Raw genomic sequence first — 20,648 nt, 5'->3', positions numbered from 1 at the left:
CCTCATCTGGTCATTCGTCAACAAAAGCTGCTAGCCACCAGGCCCACCCACACTGGACTAGAGAAACGACTTTGGAAAAAAAATGACCTGGAGTGATAGTCAAGAAATATTTTCAACATAGACCTCAGGGCTATTGATTTTATTGACTTCTTCAGAGGCAGGGATAAGGAAATGTTGGCTTAGACAGTGGGCTGGAGGCCACAAAGAGAGCCCAGGCCCTCAAATGCCTTCTGCCTTATGGCGACCTGTCCTCACCTTAATGCCTGAACCAAGAGACGCTGTTTTCCTCTTGGCATATGACAGATTATCAAGGGCAGTCTCTGAACTTATTTGGCCTTTTGGATCCAACCAATGGCCCAGAAATGGGAACAGCTTGGTCCTCGCCTCATCCAGGGCAGTTAAGATAATAGGAAGAGGAGGACTCTATTAGAGGGAAGGTGGAGGAGTGTGCTGCCTCCACAGAGAAGACGCCAACTGGCTTCCTCCCCCACACTGTCCTCTGTTCCTTTGAAAGGAAACTGGTGTCCTGTGGGTAGTTGAAGAAAATGAGCCTCTTTTTCCACCTACTCATTTGCTAAACAGTGGCCTGGACACCTGAGCTCGGCATGCAGTGGGATCCCTGATCAGCAAGCAGGGTTGGCTCCAGGCAACAGGGCCTCCTGTCACAGTGAAGAGCAGGCAGCTGAGGAAAACATAAGGCTACTGGCTTTCTTTTATTTTTACTTGAAAAACAAAACAAAACAGGCTATTCTAGAGTTCATTTTAAAATAAATGGGGGTGGGGGAACAGTTCCGCTCTAGAAACTTCCATGACTGGGAAGAGGTATGAATGAACTTTCTGGGGTGATGAAAATACTCTATATCCGGACCTGGGTGGCACGTATGGGGTGTGCAGGCAGGTAAAAACTCCTCAGGCTCTACACTAGAGATGCAAACACTTCATGTGAATTATTCCTCAAGAACAAAAACAAACCAACCTGACTGTCCGAGAAAAAGCTTTAAGAAAACAAAGAATAGTTGCTGTCGCCCTGCCTCCCACTTAACATCTTCTCTCAGGACAGTGCTCTAACAGAGAGCAGGGATGGTGACATTCTGCCACTTTCTTCAGAGAGAAGCTCTGGTCAGTGTTAGACCCACACACTGATACTGCTATTAAAGACATCTGAGAACAAAACGAAAGTCTCCAGGAGAAAAGCATTCATGTATGGGAAGGCAAACAAAAGATCCATCAGGAACACTATGTAGTGCCCAGACATACCACAAATGTAGTATTTCTTGCCCAGAAGCAATTTCAATACAGCAATGAGTCCCTCTGAGGATGAGATCGGTGCCTCCTGGCTAAAGAGGAGAACTGGTTGTCTGGTGGCCACAATGCCTTCACAGTAAGAAGACCTCGATCTTGCCTTCTCTAGAATGTCCCTATTAGAGTATCATCCCATGTTATCACCACACAAATGTCACATTACTTTGGAAGACCAGAAGTGAGTCACTAAGCCGTTGATGCGAAGAACAAATGAGTGTGGTCTACTTATTAGGAGTCAGGACAGAAAATATGGGCCTAGTTATATATGAACCCCTTCCAGGACAAATCTATCATTCCTCTGGGAAATGATGAGTGGGAAAGAAAACGGTGAGTGTGAACAAGGCCTAGGGAGGTGGCCCAAGTGTGACAGCTTGTTGAGGTAACCCCTGGTAACACAGCCCATGTCTCAGAGTGTAACCCTTCCCTCATAGAAGCCCCCTGGGGGAGCAGGACAGGGGCCAAATTCAGGTGTCAGCACCAGAAAGACTCTTGAAAGTCACTCAACCACATCTTCTCTGATGCAACTGACTTACTTTCTGCCTCCATGTTTGTTAAAAGTCCCGCCGAATTTATTCCGATTCAGGATGAGAGCAGCAATTTCGGGCACGTAGCGGGCAAACATTGCCTACATGCATGAAACAAAGAAACAAGAGCCAAAAAAAAAAAAAAAAAATGGCATGCAGAGAGGACTCTCACAGTGGAGGCAGCAAAACCTCTTGGCATACTTACTTTCTTCCACTAACCGCACTATAGGAGCCCCCGTATTTCTTGCGGTTTCCTATTAACTCTATGATTTCAGGGACGTAGCTGGCAAACATGGCCTGAGGAGAAGATAGGAGACAGAATAGAGACTAAAAAGACAGGCCAAAGAAAGGGGGTGACCTTTTTCAGAAGGGGGGTGGGTGCTAAGATCTGAAAACACAAAAGGAATAGGACTGTGAAGGTAAATATTAATATATTTGATTATATTAAAAAAATAAATAAAAGCACAAAAAAGTGTAAGATCCTGAAAACACACAGGACAAAATAAATTAAAAAAATAAATAAAAGCACAAAAAAGTGTAAGATCCTGAAAACACACAGGACAAAATAAAGTATTAGCTAACCTAAATAACTAAAAAGAGCAAAATACAAAAATCAAACAAACAAAAACCACAGTTGAGAAAAGTACCAAGGAGACAGGAATAAATGAGTTGGGATTTAACTCTTCTTTCTGAAGAGAAATAATTTAAAGGGGTGCATGCTAGCGAAATTACACACACACACACACACACTGCTGTGAGAGAAGGCCTTTCTAATTAAAACTCAAAGGAGAACCAATGCCTTTATGAGTTATTAAAGACAGTAAATGTCAAAAGAAAATTTGTAAAAACAGTAAACCTTTCCATTAAAAAAAAAAAAAATGACTAAAAAGCACAGAAGGTAAATTTCGGGATCACATGGGAGGAAAGGAGAGCAGGGAGGAAAACGAAGCTGCCATGTTTTGTCCAACAAACATCTTGCTTGTGGCGGGATATTCCTAGGCCCTGCTTTTTGATAACTGGGTCTCATCATCTACAGGGACGTCCCGGACGCTGGAGAAACGCTTGCGTTAATGCATACACACACGTACATTTACATACATTTTTAACGTATATGTCATGCATACAAAATAGACAGATACGTATGCATAAAGAAATATAAATGTGCGTGTGGTGTACGAAAATGAAAGCCGAGTGTGAATTAGGATTTGAATCACCTACCTCACGTACAGCAAAAAAAAAAAATTCTAAAACTTAAAATGAGTGGCTTTGAAAGACAAAATGCAGCAACCGCCAGCGTGTTGCCAGAAATCGCCTTTGGATGGTCCATCCTAAGCGACATGTGAGTGCTACACAGAGATCTGCACAGAAGGAACTGCAAACAGGGAGAACTTCTGGCTTACAAAGGCGGTGGGAAAATACCCCATGTGTCGCTGCATGGTGGAGCTGGCTGTTCGCAAAACTGCGTTCTGCTCATGGGTGACGTCCACCTGTACCAGTAGGTACCTCTGCTGTGGGTACTGACTCTCTAGGGCAGACCCCAGCCACAGCGTTTGTTGGAATTTTAGGGAGGAGCCTGAAGGGGGAAGGTGGGGTCTTGAAACTGTCAACTGTCTACAAAGTACCAACAGCATCTACCAAGGGTCAGGTGACAGCAACCGTCCTGGCAGAATATCAGATCTTGAGTTCCATTACTAAGGGATGAGCACTCTCTCACTTATTAACACTGTCACTCTCTTAAGACACTTAGGTTTGCTCCTGGCTATATTGCTGTCCCTGACAAGGGCACTGTACCTGGGTGGTATCGTTCCCTGTCTACAGGAAACAAACTTAATACACCAAAGAGCCTGTAGAAAAGTCACCAACCTGCTTGTATGTACTTAGCTGGATCGTAACACTAAGACAAGCACCTGTTTCTAACACAGAAACACGATATAATACTACAATGCTTTAAGGAAGCAGATAATAGAGAACATCGATGACCACACAAGTCAGCATCATAATATAAAGAGTTTTTACCAGTCCCCCGAGGATGAAGAAGACCATGAACAGGCGGCCAAGTGTGGTTTTTGCATAAACATCGCCATAGCCGACGGTGGACATGGTCACCATCAGTAAATAGACACACTCCCAGTATGTAAGAGCCTGGTTGTTTTGGAAGTTTTCCCATGGGTCCCCTGAATTCTCCACCTAATGCAAAGAGACAGGAGAGAAAAAGAAAACAAAACTATGTATATAATAAACCAGGACGCATAAGAGCCCCAGGAGGCCGTGTCCTGACCCACATGGCCCTCCACGTAAGGCGCCTGGCACCCTGGGTGCAGCTCTCTAGATGATGGCTGAGCAGGTGATGGGGAAATGGGGTTGTATTAGAAGAAGACCCTCCGAGCTGATTAGGGCGCAGAGTGGAAGGAAGGGGAGGAAATATCCCAGCTCAGGCCAGCTGAATTTGGGGGCATCGTCTCTGGACAGATTTTATAGCATTCTCTTCAAGGAACAAAGCCCGAGAGCCCTTCCCTGACCTTCCTGTGTGAGTTCCTGCTAAATCTCAGAGGCCTGGTCACTCACACTGTCCCCCCCCACTGAGGGCCTCCTCCTGTCATAGTTTTGACCAACAAGATGCCTGGTGAGCTTGCTCCTTCGGATGTGATGCCCCTATCCCAAACAGACTTCCAAGTGTCTCTCAGAGATGAACCACCCTGCTCAACTCCTCCGTAGAATGTCTACAATGGGCTCTGCCCTTCGGGGTGAAGAGTTTCCCTGGGAATAGGAAGTGTGAGCTCATGAGAACAATGTGCATTTGATCAACGCTTTAGACCAAGGGCCTGCAAACTTTTTCCCTAAAAGGTCAGAGGGTAAATATTTTCAGCTTGGCTCTCTGTTGCAACCACGGGGCTGTGCCATTGTAGTGTGAAAGCAGCCATAAGCCAGTTGCCATTGAGTCGATTACAACTCATGGCAACCCTACCTGTTGTGTCAGGGTAGAACTGGTCCATAGGGTTTTCAAGGCTGCAACCTTTCAGAAGCAAGGGGACTCTGAGTGGGTTCAAACCTCCAATCTTTTACTTAGTAGTCAAGTGCTTAACAGGGACTCTGAAATCAGCCAAAGGCAATATTTACAAGAATGGGCACGGTCAGATCTGGCCAGAAGGCTGTGGTTTTCCCACCCCTGCTTCAGACTTTGCAAAACACTTCCTTGTTGCCGCATCATATTTGATCTGCCAACAACATCACGAGGCAGACAGGAAAGATACTGTATCTCTGACTGCCAGCAAGTGGCTGGGCTGGATCCCATCTACTACCCCAGACCCCAGGCCTATTGGCCACTGGACAGTGAACTCCTGTGACCGTCAACCTCTGCAGACCCTTTCCAGGACCTGGGCTCTTTCACTCACATCAAAGCTTGTCCTCAACATGCCATGTTCATGGTGGTTTCCAGGTGACCCAGAAAGTATTTCACGTAACAGCTCTGTAAGGTGGGCTCACCTGCCACCTGAAGACCACTATCTCTCCTACATGTATGCTTTTAGAGCTTGGCACCAGGTTGCAACAAGAACTGGGGTGATTCATGTAAACGTGATTTGAGCCAAGAATCCTATCGGCATAAAGGGTTGAGTGGGGAACCACCAGAGCCTCCCAACTTCCAGCCCAGGTCTGTCTTCCTGAGGACGATAACTACATAAATCCCACACGGTGGGGAACTAGATGCTCACTTATAGCCCTTACACGGGGGTCCCCTGGGTGGCACAAAAGGTCAAGTGTTTCACTACTAGCTGAAAGGTTCGGGATTCTGACCCACCCAGAGGTGCCTCGGGAGACAGGCCTGGCAAGCTACTGGAGATCTACTTCAGAAAGGTTGTAGCCTTGAAAATGCTACGGAACGCAGTTACACTCTGCACGCATGGGGCTGCGTTGAGTCATCAACAGCAACTAACAACAATAACAAACTCTTCACACAAACAGAGGCTCAGCGAGGGAAGGGCACCTTTATTCAAAGCTTCCTAGTTAGATGGGACTCCTTCCAGTCTAACAATTTGTGTTGATAGGAAATGTGTTTCCAACAATAGCTGTGGTCTCTAAAGGCAGGGAAAAATATGTGCTCTGGGAAGGTGAGAACAGCTTGACTTAATAATATGAGGCTTTCAGAGAGTCACATTAATTTGAATTAACATTTTTGAGGTACAAAATGACAGGCAATCAGGCAAAAGAATCTAAGGTGGCTTTTTGTGAAGGGAAAGTGGAGAGAAATTGAGAGATGCGAATTTGTCCTTTACTAAAAGGTGTGTGCGTCAAACGTAACCTCCTCCCCAGGCCTCTACCAGGTGTTTCCTGAGGAAGCACTGCCATCTTGTGGCTCAGTTGGGTTATTGCACACAGGATGAAAAATCAACCAAAGCCCACTGCAGTCCTGGTGAACCGGAACACGCAGGTTAATAGCACCAACATCACTCACCATTTGGAACTAGTTTGGGGTAAAAGGGTTGAAAACCCAGACAACTGTGCAGTTGCTTCCCCTTTTCCTGAATTCTACAGCTGGGCTGAAGTTTCTCTCCAGCGTGAGAAATTTCAGGTAATGAAGTGGCTCACAGAAGGGCTGGTTGCAAGAAAGCCAGAGCTGAGAGGGTCTTCCAGGATACTTACCAAATGGATGAACCCGGCTGCTGTTAGCCACGTGCTGATAAATATGGACAGCAGATTCACCAGCTTGATGGAATTACTGTACAAAAGAGACAACAAGCAAAATCCCCAGGTTACAAAGACAAGACCGTGTTGGGGCTGCCTTAGAGTAACAGCGCCTCCTTTAGGCGAGAGGTAAGTCAACTCCATCGTAAGGGATGGGCAGGAAGGTGGTTGGCGTTCAGTAGGGCAGGCGTGAAGGGCAGGCCAGAGCCTACGGGAATGTTTCATCTGGGCTACTGCGCGTGGCCTCTAACTTAAGGCACTCCAATACTGTTAAAATTAAAATGAAAAAATTTCACAAGTTTTATTTTCAAAATCTTCAAGCCTATAGAAAAAATACTACAATGAATGTTCGCACACCCTTCACCTAGACTGACCAATTATTAATATTTTGTCACACTGGCTTTATCTCTGTATATTATTTTCTATTCCTTTTTTTTTTTTTGACTGAACCATTTGTAAGACAGTTGTAGACATCATGACATAGCCACCAAATACTTCCAGACTCAGCTCCCAAGAAGAAGGACATTTTGTAACATAATCACAATGCCATTATCATGCATAAAAAAATTAATGTGAACTAAGCACCATCATCTAATTTGCGGTCTTTATTTAAACTTCTCCATTTGTTCCTAAAGTTGTTTATACATACATTTTTCTTCCTGATCCAGGAACTAATCAAGGTTTATATACTGCATTTGGTTATTATATCATTTTGACCCAGGGGTCAGGAAACTTTTTCTGTCAAGGGCTAGATAGAAAATATTTTAGGCTCTGTGGGCCATATGGTGTCTTTGTAACTACCCAACTCTGCCACTATGGCATGAAACCAACTTCAGGCAACATCTAAAGGAATGGGTGTGGCTGTATTCCAAATAAAACTTCATTTTCAAAAACAAGCAGGGGCTAGATTTGGACCATGGGCTATAATTTGCCAATCTCTGCTTTAGTTCTTTTATTCGATACACAATACCTCCCCTTGCCCTCCTTTGTTTGTTTTTAATGACATTTGACTTTTATACGAACCCAGGCTAACCTGTCTTGTAGAATGCCTCACAGTCTTGATTTGTCTGACCCTTTCCTCATGATTAGGTTCTGGTTTAATACTCTGCCAAAATGGCATCATATCAGGATGTCCCAACTCCGCGACACCAGGTCTGGTCACCTGGTTAAGAGGGGCATGCCAGATCTCTCCACTGGAAGGCACCCACATACCTCTGTAATTAATAAGCTGTCTGTGGGGCGAGACTTGCCCTGGACTACACCAGGCTAAAGGCTGCCCAGCAGTGCCATGGAAGCAAGGCTATGGAGCACCTCTGCTCTGTAACTTGATAGCAAAGGGTTTGGGCTTTGGTTTGGTTGAGGTGAGACTTTGAGACAATACTAATATCCTGTCCTCCAACAGCCTGATACTTAATGGTTGTAACATTCACTGGTGTTCCTTGAGTGGGTTAACTGGAACCTACTAAATTTTAAGCTCCATGATAGCAGGGCCCTTGTCAGTCTTATTCTCCTCTGGGTCCCAGAGCAGTGAGTCCCTGGTGTGCAGTAGGGCCTCTGTGGATATGTACTGAATGAACTGGTCTCTTTGTCCATACTTTCCCCACCGAACTTCATCCTGTTCACTCCCACTGGGCTAAGTCTCCTGGAATGCTGCTGACAGCAGGTGACTTTCCTGCCCAAAGTCTTTCCATTGACTAAAATGTTACATCCAAACTCTTTCCTTCCATCTTCAATACCCTGTGAAGTTCCAGACTCTTCTACCACTACTCTTTTCCATAAACTCTTTAAACTTTCATCACAGTCAAGCCTATTTACTGTATCTTTGCTTATGCTATTACTGAACTGGAAAGCCCTGTCCATCTGTGCAAATATACCCCATTCTTTAAGGACTGGGTCAACGCCAACCTCTGTAACGTCCTTCCACCCACCCTGCAATCCAAAGCAACTTTTCCTGCTCCCAGCTCTTACCTCCAGTCACTCACTGATAATTAACCCCATTGTCTTAGGACATCTTTCGTAACGTTGCTTCAGATTGCCACTTGACTCTGGCGCTCTCACTGTACCTCGTAGAAGAGACCTCCATCTGCTATCTCTGTCAGCCCCCAACAGTGGGGCTCCGTACACCTCACACGGCGCCTTAACATTCTTCACTGGTTTATCTGTTACTTCTGTCCTCTCCCACCTCTTTCTTGGAGAGCCAAGGATTTAAATTCCAAGAGTCCAGGATCACGGTAATAGTAACAGCTAACACTTTGACAATTCCTGTGCAGTGCTTACCACGTGCACCGTTGTTTTAAATGCTTTACGTATATCAACGCGTTTCAGCCCTATGAAGGCATCGGAGGTTAAGGAACAAGTTCACGCAGTAAGCACTGGAGCTGGGATTTGAACCCAGGCAGTTTGGCTCCAGAGTCTTCACCCTTCGTCACTACACTGTAATAGTCACAAGCTGGTATTCCCTACAAAATCTTGCTTTGACTGCTAAAGAAAAGCTGTGCCTCACTCCACATTCTGTGCATGGGATGTTAAAAGGATCTAAAACTGCTGCCCTAAGGAAAAGAGAGATCTTCTAGAGATATTGATTAACGTCTTGAACCGCCGCAGAAGAGAATGGACGAGGAGAAATTCTGATGACTGTGTCTATTCTGGGGCCGCCATGTGCGAAGAATGTAGGACAGGGCTGAGGCCCATCAGGAAGCAAGTGGGTTTGAAGACAGAGCTCTGGGTGGAGGTCTGTCAGTGGTTCCAGGACAAGAATGATGCCAAAGCCCAGTTTTCCTTTTTCTCCAATTCTTTCCTTTCACATAGCTGAGCAGAGCCATTTGTGGTCTTAGTTTTCCAGAGTTGACTCTGACAAGAGTTCAGGGAAAGAATAAGAAGACATTTGCATTTCGTAAGGCTGATCTTTTGAAACGTGTGGAAAGGCTTCCTTCTGGTTCAAAAACTTAGGCTAGAAAAACAACAAAAATGTCCATGCCATCTTCCTAGGTTTGCCAGATTATAATACTTGCCCTTCAAACGGGCAATTCCAATGGGTGCTTGGTCAATGCAAAATAGAGCAAAAAATCCTCTCCCTCTACTTCGTAAGCCCTCTGAGATGTACTCTAAGATTCAGAGACTGAGAAGTAGATGACGGATGGGTAGCCAGTGGCAAAGGGAGAAATCTCTGGGAAGTCTGTTGTTCATTTTCTCGGAGGATAATTAAGTACCAAGTTGATTCACTTACATACCCTTGGATCCTTGGGGCTGAGCAAATCAGTGGTCAACAACAACCATTTGGAGCCCTCTTGAGACATTAAACCTACTGGAGTCTCTAAGCCTCTTGGGGCTTTGGAAAAACAGCCTAAATATGGTGATTATTAATCCCTAAATGATTGTCACAGTGATATTAATAGTGCTTAAGGGAGCTCTTGCTGTGTGTAGTACATTTAATCACTCTTGCTGAAACAGCCCGTGTTCAGCACTCAAATCTGATTATTTTGATGACATCAGCATCATTACAGATTCCTAGTATTAGGAATTCGCCTTCCAAATTAAATTCTACGGCCAGGCAATCATCTGACAGCTATGGGCAAAAGATGTGAGATTAACCCTTTTTGGACTTTCTCCATACTCTGAGATTCAAACCTTGCCAGGCTCAGTAGGGCTCCTTGGAAAGGCAGAAGCAGGTGGCAGGGCAGGGTTGTGTGCTCTGCTGGCAAAAAGGAGCCACTGGAGATATGCATGATTTCATGGCCAAGCCCAGAGGTTTGGACCAAACACGAAGTTTCCAATGATCAGAATGATTAGAACTATTCTAATATTTCACCCTCAGTCTCATGCGTTGTTGCCTCATCACGAAAACCTGACCCACTGAGAGGAAATCTTTCTTGTGCTTCCATTCCATGAGTTCTCGTTGGCCATTAGAGTCACTCATGTCAGCGAACACAGTCAACCACCAAAGGGTGGACACAAGGTCCTTTTAGGTCCATCAGAGACCTTCTCCAGGACTCCACAGATACTAGGAGAAAGTCTGTCTCCTTCTGAGATTCCAGCCGTAAGCCCAGAGCTGTTGGAGTCAGTATTGCTCTCTCAGTGTATTTCACAATACATGTTTTGGTTAACACTGAAATGTCATCCACTTTCCACAAAGAAGCACAAATTTGTCCCTGTTCTGCTTCTCTCCTCTTTTCACCTTTGTTTCTGGTTGACAGTATAGTCAGATGCCAATGGCCTTATTTTGTTTTATTGGTACTACTGCTAGACAGGTGTAAAATATCACCTTCTCCCCTCTAAAAGTCAAGTGGACTGTCTCACACTCAGGTGAACGGTCTGAACAATAGGACACGGGGTGACATGATGTCAAGTCCTGTCAACTCTATGCCTTAAACGTCTCTACATCCCACCTCCTCACCTCTGTCCTGACTTCCACTGCCTAAGGCTATATTCTCTGATACTCTTGCCTGGACTGTTTCCTCCATAAGCCCCTCTCCTCCACACTGGTCTCTGGTTTGTAGTCTTAGACACATCAAACCCACTCTCTACACAATTGGTGGAACAGTGGATCTTTCTAAAATGTAAATCTGACCATGTCTCCCTTCTGCTCAACATCCTTCAATGATTCTCTCTTGTCCTTGGAGTAAAATCCATAACATCTAAGAACCTTCAGGATTTGGCCTCTACCCACAACCCTCCTTCCAAATCTTCTTTTTTAAGTATTTTATATTGGAACCCTTTCTGAGGTCATATATGTAACACAGTGATTACAGTTCTTAAAATGTGCAATAAAAATGTATTTAGTAAACGATGGATGATGGTGCATACATATAATGGCATGCTCTGTGGTAGAAAAAGCAACATGGTAGGATATTAGTAATGATTCTTACAAAGCAAGGTGCTCTGGGGGCAATTTTACTGTATACTTTATGCTTTTCTATATTATTGAAATTTTTACAATAAGTACATTTTATTTAATAATTAGAGAAACAACAAGGCCATTTGCATTTTGAAAACAAATAGTAGGTAATCTATGTGTAATCACTAATATCTGCAGCACTAAAGGAGATGTAGAATCACAGTCTTCTAACACAGCTGCTTACTTTGTTCTGAGCCTAGAACATGCGTCCTGTCACCTACAAGTCGGCTTGCCAAAAAACTGCCAACAGCTCTGACAATTACACGGAGTCCCCCAGTCTCCCTTCGACACGTCAGTTTCAGGACAGAATCTGCTAGACCCTTCTGGAGTTCCTGGCTGGTGCATACGGTTAATGCGCTCAACGGCTAACCAGAAGGTTGGAGTTTGAGTCCACCCAGAGATGACTTAGGAGAAAGGCCTGGTGATCTACTTCTGACAAAAGAGCCACTGAAGACTCTGTGGAGCACGGTTCTGCTCTGACACTCACGGGGTTATCATGACTCAATGGCAGCTCGTTTGTGGTTGGCTTGCTGTTGGGAACGGCCCTGATGCTGGCCACACACGTGTGATTCTCTCGTTGGGAACGGCCCTGATGCTGGCCACACACGTGTGATCCTCCTCTCGTTGGGAATGGCCCTGATGCTGGCCACACACGTGTGATTCTCCTCTCGTTGGGAATGGCCCTGATGCTGGCCACACACGTGTGATTCTCCTCTTGTTGGGAATGGCCCTGATGCTGGCCACATACGTGTGATTCTCCTCTCGTTGGGAATGGCCCTGATGCTGGCCACATATGTCTGATTCTCCTCTCGTTGGGAATGGCCCTGATGCTGGCCACATACGTGTGATTCTCCTCTCGTTGGGAATGGCCCTGATGCTGGCCACATACGTGTGGTTCTCCTCTCGTTGGGAATGGCCCTGATGCTGGCCACATACGTGTGATTCTCCTCTCGTTGGGAACGGCCCTGATGCTGGCCACATACGTCTGATTCTTCTCTCGTTGGGAATGGCCCTGATGCTGGCCACATACGTGTGATTCTCCTCTCGTTGGGAATGGCCCTGATGCTGGCCACATATGTGTGATTCTCCTCCCATTAGGAATAGCCCTGATGCTGGCCACATATGTGTGATTCTCCTCTTGCCTCTACGTTTCCTCCCTCTTCTGTCCTCTTAATTCTTTACGCTCTCCCTCTCATCCCGTATGCTTCTCTGCCCTGCTTCTTCCAGCTCTTGGCCAAGCAAGGCAGCACAAGAAACGATATTTCAAATCCTATTTTCAAGGCCTCCATCCCTACCTAATGCCACAGATTGGCAGAGATCTGCCACCAGAGAAAGCCAGACAAAATCTCCCTCATGATGGTTACAGGGCTGCACCCACCCCCCTCCAAGGTCACCATGACAACAGCACAGCACGGAGCAGCCAGGAAAGAAGTGTGGAAAGCCCAACACCCTGCAAAAACCAAGGCTTCCATCTCTCAGATCCGTGCTTGGGGCTGCACAGAAGGCTGGGCCGAGGTGAGCCAGGCCCCTGGAAGGAGAATGGGCTCAGAGAGCTGCTTTAACACCTGTGGAGCTCTTAAAGTTAAATGAAGTTTTAATTCACGCCTGGAGATCTGGCCTTTGTCTCTACCGCCCTAACCTCGTCTCCCTTCATTCCACCCCAGAGCCCCAACCTCCAGAAGCACAATGACTCACAGTTCCCCCAGGTGCCAGGTGCTTTCGCTATGTGCCTTCTGCCCACCTCCCACCCCTCACATCCTCCATCCTCAGCCCTACCAGGAAAACCCATTTTCTACAGACTTACCTAAAACACCCCCTTCTTCCATGAGAAAATCCTTGACTCAGGGTTACTCTTTCCTGCACCATGTAACCGCTGGGTGGGCTTAGTTAGCACCAACCACACTGCCTGCTGGTCAGTCTGAGCTCCCCCCTCACCCCGCCTGACACTGAGAACTGATAGCCGGCCCCATTCTAGTACCCGCCTCAGTGCTCACCTCAGGCTTGTTGAATTAACTTTATCACCTGGTTGTGAGCATAAGCAAGAGGAACTCGGAAAGTCCAAGTTGTAGGGTTGTGACAAAAAACACCCTCAGACGATAGAAGGAGTTTGATTTAATGAGAAATGGGTACTGGAGGAAACGCTGCTTGGGTGTGGACAGCTGACTCCCAAGAGCCTGCAACTCCACGATGCCTCCCTAGGGGTCGCTCTCACCCGGATTTATAGTTACCTCTTTCCCTAGTGGGTGCTTCAGCTTTCTCCTCTCCACCCATAAATGTAGTTAGTTATCAGGCAGACTGTTCACCAGGGATACCAGCAATATGCCCTGTATCCAAAGGAAAGGAATCTTTTCCAAGGAATAGGATATTGGTGGCGCTCCTTGACAACGGCCAAAAAATGGTATTTTATTCAGGTGCCCCAACATTCTCCAAAGTCCGATAAGAACCCCCAGGTATACAAGCAGGGCAAGAATATAGGCCTCTCCATACCATTCCTCAGAGTAACAGCACCTTCTTAAAATGCTGGTGTCAGAGAATAAAAATCCCTCTAATTTATGAGGTAAACACGAAATAGGGAGAGGCATGATACCATATAGAAATAAATAAGTGTCTCTTAAGAACAAGGCTCTGGGCTTGGCACTGAGTCCTGACCAATTCTACATTAAAAAATACGGTTTAGTGGAGCGAATATAAGACAATAATATGTTATTGCTGGCTTTGTTGGTATTTTAAATTTTAAGAGTAATATGAGTCCAGTGCATAGAACACAATATATACTAATAATATTAAAAAATCAAAAAAAACCATTGCCATCGAGTTGATTCCAACTCAGAGTGACCCTATAGGATAGAGTAGAACTGCCCCATAGAATATCCAAGGAGCGGCTGGTAGATCTGAACTGCCGGCCTTTTGGTTAGCAGCCATAGCTCACTGTAGCTCTCAACCACTGCGCCAATATTACTGACTATTAAAAAGAGGACCAATCAATTCTGCCCTTGGGTTAATGAAATGGGAAGGGTGGTTGGACACAAAATAAAAGGCTTAGATGGCATCAGATGCTCTTTTTAACTTGGCTAATAGGAAGTGAATTTACTTCATATTCACATAGACGCAGAGCTGGGGAGGGGAAACCAATTTGGAATTAAACAAAACAAAAAATACACAGACAACACCCAAGAGGAAAGCCAACAGTTGGTTGCATTGGCTGGATGTGTCGGATTCCGGCTCCCGTTACTGGGAAAAGAGCGCTGAATCCAAGTCCTCAGAAACACAGGTATGTTAATTGTAAATAATAAAATACAGAGGTGTTTTATCTTTAGGCATTCATCGACCACGTTAAAGCCAACACGAGAGGAAAGGGAACATTAGAAGTGAGCTTCTCAAGTGTAATTTCCTAGAAATTTATGAGCTGTACTTATTCTCCATTAGAGTACATCTAAGGTCTTTATTAGTTTATTCATCACAACCGTCCTGGTTTCAGGCCAGCCCTGTGAGCCAGCAGGTCATCAGGAAAGGGACCCTCTGGGGGATTTTGCCTCCTGGAACACTTGTGTTTTCCAAGTCATAACGCAGTTAACAGAAGCCATCATGGTGTCTGCGGTGGGAGGTTTTTAGGTTTTCCCCAAAAGGCAATTCGCAGAGCAAGCCCCAGGGACTACACTGGATATAAAATGAACATCTGAAATGTACTTTGAAATGAAATGATTTTCTGTTTGCCGTATGAGGTTTGTGATTGCCTGGCAAAGAGCATGCTTCTATTGCTTTTATGGCCAGGTTCAATTTCTCATTTAGTGATGTAATAAAGGCGCGATTTAGAATCTGGCAGCAAGGACTTCCCAATGAATGAGCAAATCTATCCCTCAACCGCTATGTAGTGGCCATGTGCATGCCACGGCTGAACGCTGAGCAACCTGCATGGTACGCAGATGACAGCCAGGCTTCCCCCCAAAACTGGCCCTACCTCCCACATGCACAGCTGGTTCTCTCTCTTTGCCCCGCAGTTCCCATGGCCCTGCAGACGACAGCAGCCCCAAACCCAACTCTGCCATTTCCTAACCTCTATCTCTAATGACTATTTCTGCAAACAGCAAAACTCTTAATTTTATCGTGATGAAAGCAAACACACCTGGTATTTAACACCTGGCACTGGGGACTGGAATGAGGGAACATAACGAGAAAGGGCAATCTTACCTTGTTTTCAGGATATTCAGAAACTGCAAGATTTCTGAAAACTGTATCAGTCTGAGAGCTCTTAAAAATCTCAAACCTGGAAAGAAAACGAAACAGAGACACATCACTTTCAATGCAAGGCGTTAATGTTTGCACCTCGCTGGTGGATTCATAGCAGCGGGGTGGAAGGGCCGTGGAAGTTTTTGTAGAAGACAGCCCATCCATCCGGTCATTTGGGTGTGTTCTCTCATTCTGATTCTGGGCTGGTTTCATCTCAAGTTGGTAAACTGAGCCTCTAATTAAAGGTGGCCTGTTTTTGTTGGGGCCGTTTTAGGGGAAGGTCTGGTGAGGACAGCCCAGCTTATTGAGGGCTCTCGCTTATCAGTCTCTGATTTAAAGACTTCTTTCTAAGTTACCTAGTTGTCTGGGTGGATTTTGTCTCTGAAAAATGCCAGGAGTTGTGGTGGCTCAGAGCAGCCCGTGAGCTACGAGTAGGTTAAGCAAAGAAAATGCAGAGCTGAGAAGGGGATGCCGGTGAAATGAAAAGGCTCAGGAGCTAAAAACAGTCCTACCCACACTGATGGAAGGCTGGCTTAACACTGCTGAAAACTGTGATGTGACACAGTGCACAAAATTGAGAAGTAATCTCAGAAAGCAAACAAGGAAAAGGGAGAAAAAAGATGGAACTGAAGAAGCTAGAAATCGAATGGAGATCACAGAGCTCCAACTTGTGAATAAAACGTGTTCCAAAGAGAAGTAAAAAGAGCACGTGGATCGTAGGCAATGGCCAGAGCATAATAGAACTTTCTAGATATGAAAAGATGACTTGAGATTAAAAGGTAAAATTAATGACCAACTCTTAAAGATCAATACCAATAAGTATCAGCTTTTTTTTTTTTTCTTTTCAAATTTCAAGTATTAAATCTATTGACATCATAAAAGCAGTGGTGGTGGGGCAGGAAGGTAGTTGTGGATAATGCAACTAACATCACCTTGCTCTCTATTACAATATGTTGAACAATAATTGCACAACTCTCAGAATTTCGAGACCCAAGATTTTTATACCCAGCTAAGTGGTTATTCAACAGTAAAGATAACAAAAATCTCCGGTCTTAAAATTCTGAGTGCTGCTCAATTAAAATGTAAAGAGCCTTGGTGGTGCAGAGGTTAAAGCTCGGCTGCTAACTGAAAGGTTGGCGGTTCGAGCCCCCTAGCCACTCGACAGAAGAAAGACGTGGTGCTGTTGTAAAGATTACAACCTTGGAAACCCTGTGGAGCAGTTCTACACCACTGTCCTACAGGGTCGATGGCAACAGGTTGGGGAGAGAGAGAGAGAGAGCGACGTATGTATATATACAGAGAGAGAGGTGTGTATATATATAGATACAGATATACAGATAGAGATATGTATATATAGATATGTCCCTGAAAGCACCAGTGGTTAAGTGGTCGGCAGTTTGAATCTACCAGCCACTTCTCGCAAACAGTATGGGACAGTTCTACTCTGTCCTATAGGGTCACTATGAGTTGGAATCGACTTGACGGCAACAGGTTTGGACTTGGTTTGATTTTATGTGTTTATACGTATAAACCAAAAAATATATATGCATATATGTTTATATATATAAACCAAAAAACCAAACCCTTTGCCGTCGAGTCAATTCTGACTCATAGCAACCCTACAGAACAGAGTAGAACTGCCCCATAGAGTTTCCAAGGAGCGCTGGTGGATAGGAACTGCCGACCTTTCGTCTAGAAGCTAAACTTTTAACCACTGAGCCACCAGGCCTCCATATATATATATATGTAATATTCAAATATCTGAGGTCTCAGAAAATATGTCACTTGCTCAATCTGTGCAAAAAAATTTCAAAGATGTTCTCTAGACCTGCTAAATCATAACCCAGGGGAGAGGAAAGGGCGGTGGATTGGGAAGTATATTTTTAACACACTCTGCCACTAGTCCTAAGCATCCAGCCCAACCTAGACTGCTGAGCTCACGTGGGCACCATGTTGCATACGCCTATGAGCATAACTCACAGATTTACACTGAATTGAGAAATGGGAGTTGGAAAAAGACTGGCAGTTAGCACTGAAACCACTCAAGGGTATAAAGATACACTAGTAACGTATTAGTCACCAGGTGGTTTAATCCTGACGATCCCATGTGTGCAGAGATATTTTTCTCATTCAGGGAAACAAAAAGAGGATGCAAATGATCAAAACTTAGAACTGGATTTCTTTATTTTTAAATGATGCCTCCTGTAGGATTATTTATTTATAGCTTGCTACATTTTCAAGCGACTCACAAAAATATAACAGATTAAAATCTTTTCTAAAAGATAAAAATCGAGGTGTATGAAAATAAGGGTAGGAAAAAATAAAGATAGCAAACCACTGCAGATATATACCTCTGAGCCCCTTCTCCACAAAAGCCAGCAGGGAAACACCATAAGATTAACTGTGTATAAAATAGAAGCTGGTTCTCAAGATGGCCGTTTTCCCCAGCATGGAGGTCAAAGAGGGATTACTCCCCACAAAGGTAACCCAGGATGATGTAGGAACACCATTCTGCGGGGTGAACAACGATGGGGTTTATGATTGTCTTGTACTGGCCATCTTCATGGCACTGGATTTTATTAACAAAAAACCCAAAAAACCAAATCCATTGCCATTGAGTCCATTCCAACTCATAGAGACAGAGTAGAACTGCCCTATAGGGTTTCCAAAGAGTAGCTGGTGGATTTGAACTGCCAAACTTTTGGTTAGCAGCCGAGCTCTAAACCACTGCACCACCATTAACACAAGCAAGTAGAAGAAGTTCTCGATGGATTAAAAACATCACCCTCAATGTTAACCTTAGGTCAAGCCAGGCTGTCTGGAGAAATGTCTGAGTTCACAACAACAGCTTCCTAATGGCTTTCTGCCCTTGACCCCTAAGGGTCTATTCTCAACACGGTAGCCAGAATGAGCCTGTTAAGAGGTAAAACGGATCAGGATGCTCCCCTTCTCATGAAGGTCCAAGTCCTTCAAAGACCTAAAGCAACTCCATACCACCTGCTCATGAAGGTCCAAGTCCTTCAAAGACCTAAAGCAACTCTATACCACCTGCTCATAAAGGTCAAAGTCCTTCATAGACCTAAAGCAACTCCATACCACCTGCTCATGAAGGTCCAAGTCCTTTAAAGACCTAAAGCAACTCTATACCACCTGCTCATAAAGGTCAAAGTCCTTCATAGACCTAAAGCAACTCTATACCACCTGCTCATAAAGGTCAAAGTCCTTCATAGACCTAAAGCAACTCCATACCACCTGCTCATGAAGGTCCAAGTCCTTCAAAGACCTAAAGCAACTCCATACCACCTGCCCTCCCACCCTCCCCCCATTTCCTTTTGGATCTTAGTTCCACCTCCTTCCCCTTCTCCTACTTTCCCCCCATCTCACTGTCCTCTTCAGGTCTCCTGGAATATGCAGGCATGCCCCTGCCTCAGGGCCTTTGCACACACTATTCCCTCTGCCTGGGCCACTCTTCCCCAAGACATCTTCATGGTTCGCTCCCTCATCTCCATCAGGTATTCATTCAAATGTCATTTTCCCAGCGAGGCCTTCCCTGGCCACCCTATCTAAAACTGCAACTCCCCTATACCACCTCTGGATCTCTGTATTCCCTTGACCTGGCTTTCCTCTTTAACATAAAGCACTAGTACTGTACTTGTTTATGTTATTTAATTTTTGTCTCCTTAGCTACAATTTTTTTTTTTTTTTTTTTTTTTATCTACAATGTTGGAAACACTGTTGGCATAGTGGTTAAGAGCTATGGCAGTTCAAATCCACCAGGCGCTCCTTGGAAACCCTATGGGGCAGTTCTACTCTGTCCTGTAGGGTCGCTATGAGTCAGAATCAACTCGACAGCAACAGGTTATCTACAATGTCAGCTGCATGAGGGGAGGAGGTACTGATGTCTGTTTTGTTCCTGGTTGTATTTCTAGTACCTGCTGGTTAAGAGCTCGGCTGCTAACCAAAAGGCTAACAATTCGAATCCACCAGCTGCTCCTTGGAAACCCTAAGGGGCAGTTCTACTCTGACCTATAAGGTCACTGTGAGTCAGAATCAACTCGACAGCAAAATTTTTTTTTTTTTTTAAACATGCCTGACATAAGGTTGTGTACTCAGGAAACACCATCAAATTGAACAAGTGAATCAGGCCCTTGAGATGGAGGAAGACAGTTAAAGGCTAGATCGTCAGCATTCAGAATTCTGAGAAAAGCCACGAGCTCTAAGAACTCTCCTGGCTGAGGGCAAAGCTGGCACTTTTAGGAAATGTAACATAGCCTCACCAGGACTCAGCCTTAGCCAGTGGTCACTCCTGCTACACGCAGGCAGGGCCCAGAGGAGAACAGACAGCAACCTCGGGTTACACACAGGAGGCCAAGAAAAGGGAGCGGTGGGAAGGGAAATGCCTAAGAGACAGCGTTTGTCGTCTCTGCCTTATAATACTATATTATTTATTCTAATATAATTTAAACTTTCTGAAATAAAATGATTTTGCTTGGGAAATACAAAATGTCTAGAACAGAGCCGAGAATAAGAAACCCTGAATGTATCCAAAATATGAATAACACCCCCCCCCCAAAAAAAAGAAATTCCAGGTACAGATGGTTTTACGAGTGAGTTTCTTTAAACTATCAAGAAATAGAGAACTTCTCAATTCTCAAGTAATAAAAACTGACTTCTCTTTTTCTGTGTTCTGAATTAGTTTAAAAAGCTGGCATGACCTCACATACACACACACACAAAAAGACAGGCTCATTCCAATAATGAATTAACTACAATAATCCTAAATAAACCAGTAGCATTATCAAACCTGGGACTACATTAAAAGAATAATTCACATGACAGGTAGCGGATACAGCAGGATGCCGCCCAGATCCTGTCTGCAGGCTGCCCCATTCTGCTTTGCTGAGGGCTCACAGCTGTTCCATTACGGGAATTGCCTTCTTCTCCAGGAAGCTGCCTCAAGGAGGACTGCACCCGCTCCCTGAAGCAGCCCTCAGAAGACTGGCTGATGTGGCACCCAAAGG

At 44.9% G+C, this 20,648-nt stretch overlaps 1 protein-coding gene across 12 annotated transcripts in view; it reads right to left on the bottom strand.

Moving 5' to 3' along the window:
* Window positions 1–20,648, bottom strand: part of KCNMA1 (potassium calcium-activated channel subfamily M alpha 1) — a 916,342-nt gene that overhangs the window by 317,402 nt on the left and 578,292 nt on the right. For 11 of the 12 annotated variants that reach the window (XM_049856148.1, XM_049856139.1, XM_049856140.1 and 8 more), the window contains 4 exons: window positions 15,589–15,664; window positions 6,465–6,540; window positions 3,843–4,013; window positions 2,032–2,123 (listed from right to left, as the gene is read on the bottom strand). In XM_049856148.1, the coding sequence (XP_049712105.1) occupies window positions 2,032–2,123; window positions 3,843–4,013; window positions 6,465–6,540; window positions 15,589–15,664 (415 nt within the window). Of the gene's footprint in view, window positions 1–1,835; window positions 1,928–2,031; window positions 2,124–3,842; window positions 4,014–6,464; window positions 6,541–15,588; window positions 15,665–20,648 lie in introns of all 12 variants that reach the window. The other variant, XM_049856151.1, reaches the window with a different exon arrangement.

The sequence above is a fragment of the Elephas maximus genome, chromosome 16 (assembly GCF_024166365.1).
Source record: "Elephas maximus indicus isolate mEleMax1 chromosome 16, mEleMax1 primary haplotype, whole genome shotgun sequence".
NCBI classification, from domain to species: Eukaryota; Metazoa; Chordata; class Mammalia; order Proboscidea; family Elephantidae; genus Elephas; species Elephas maximus.
The sequence above is the reverse complement of the archived record's forward strand: the minus strand, read 5'-3'. Positions and strand labels throughout refer to the sequence as shown.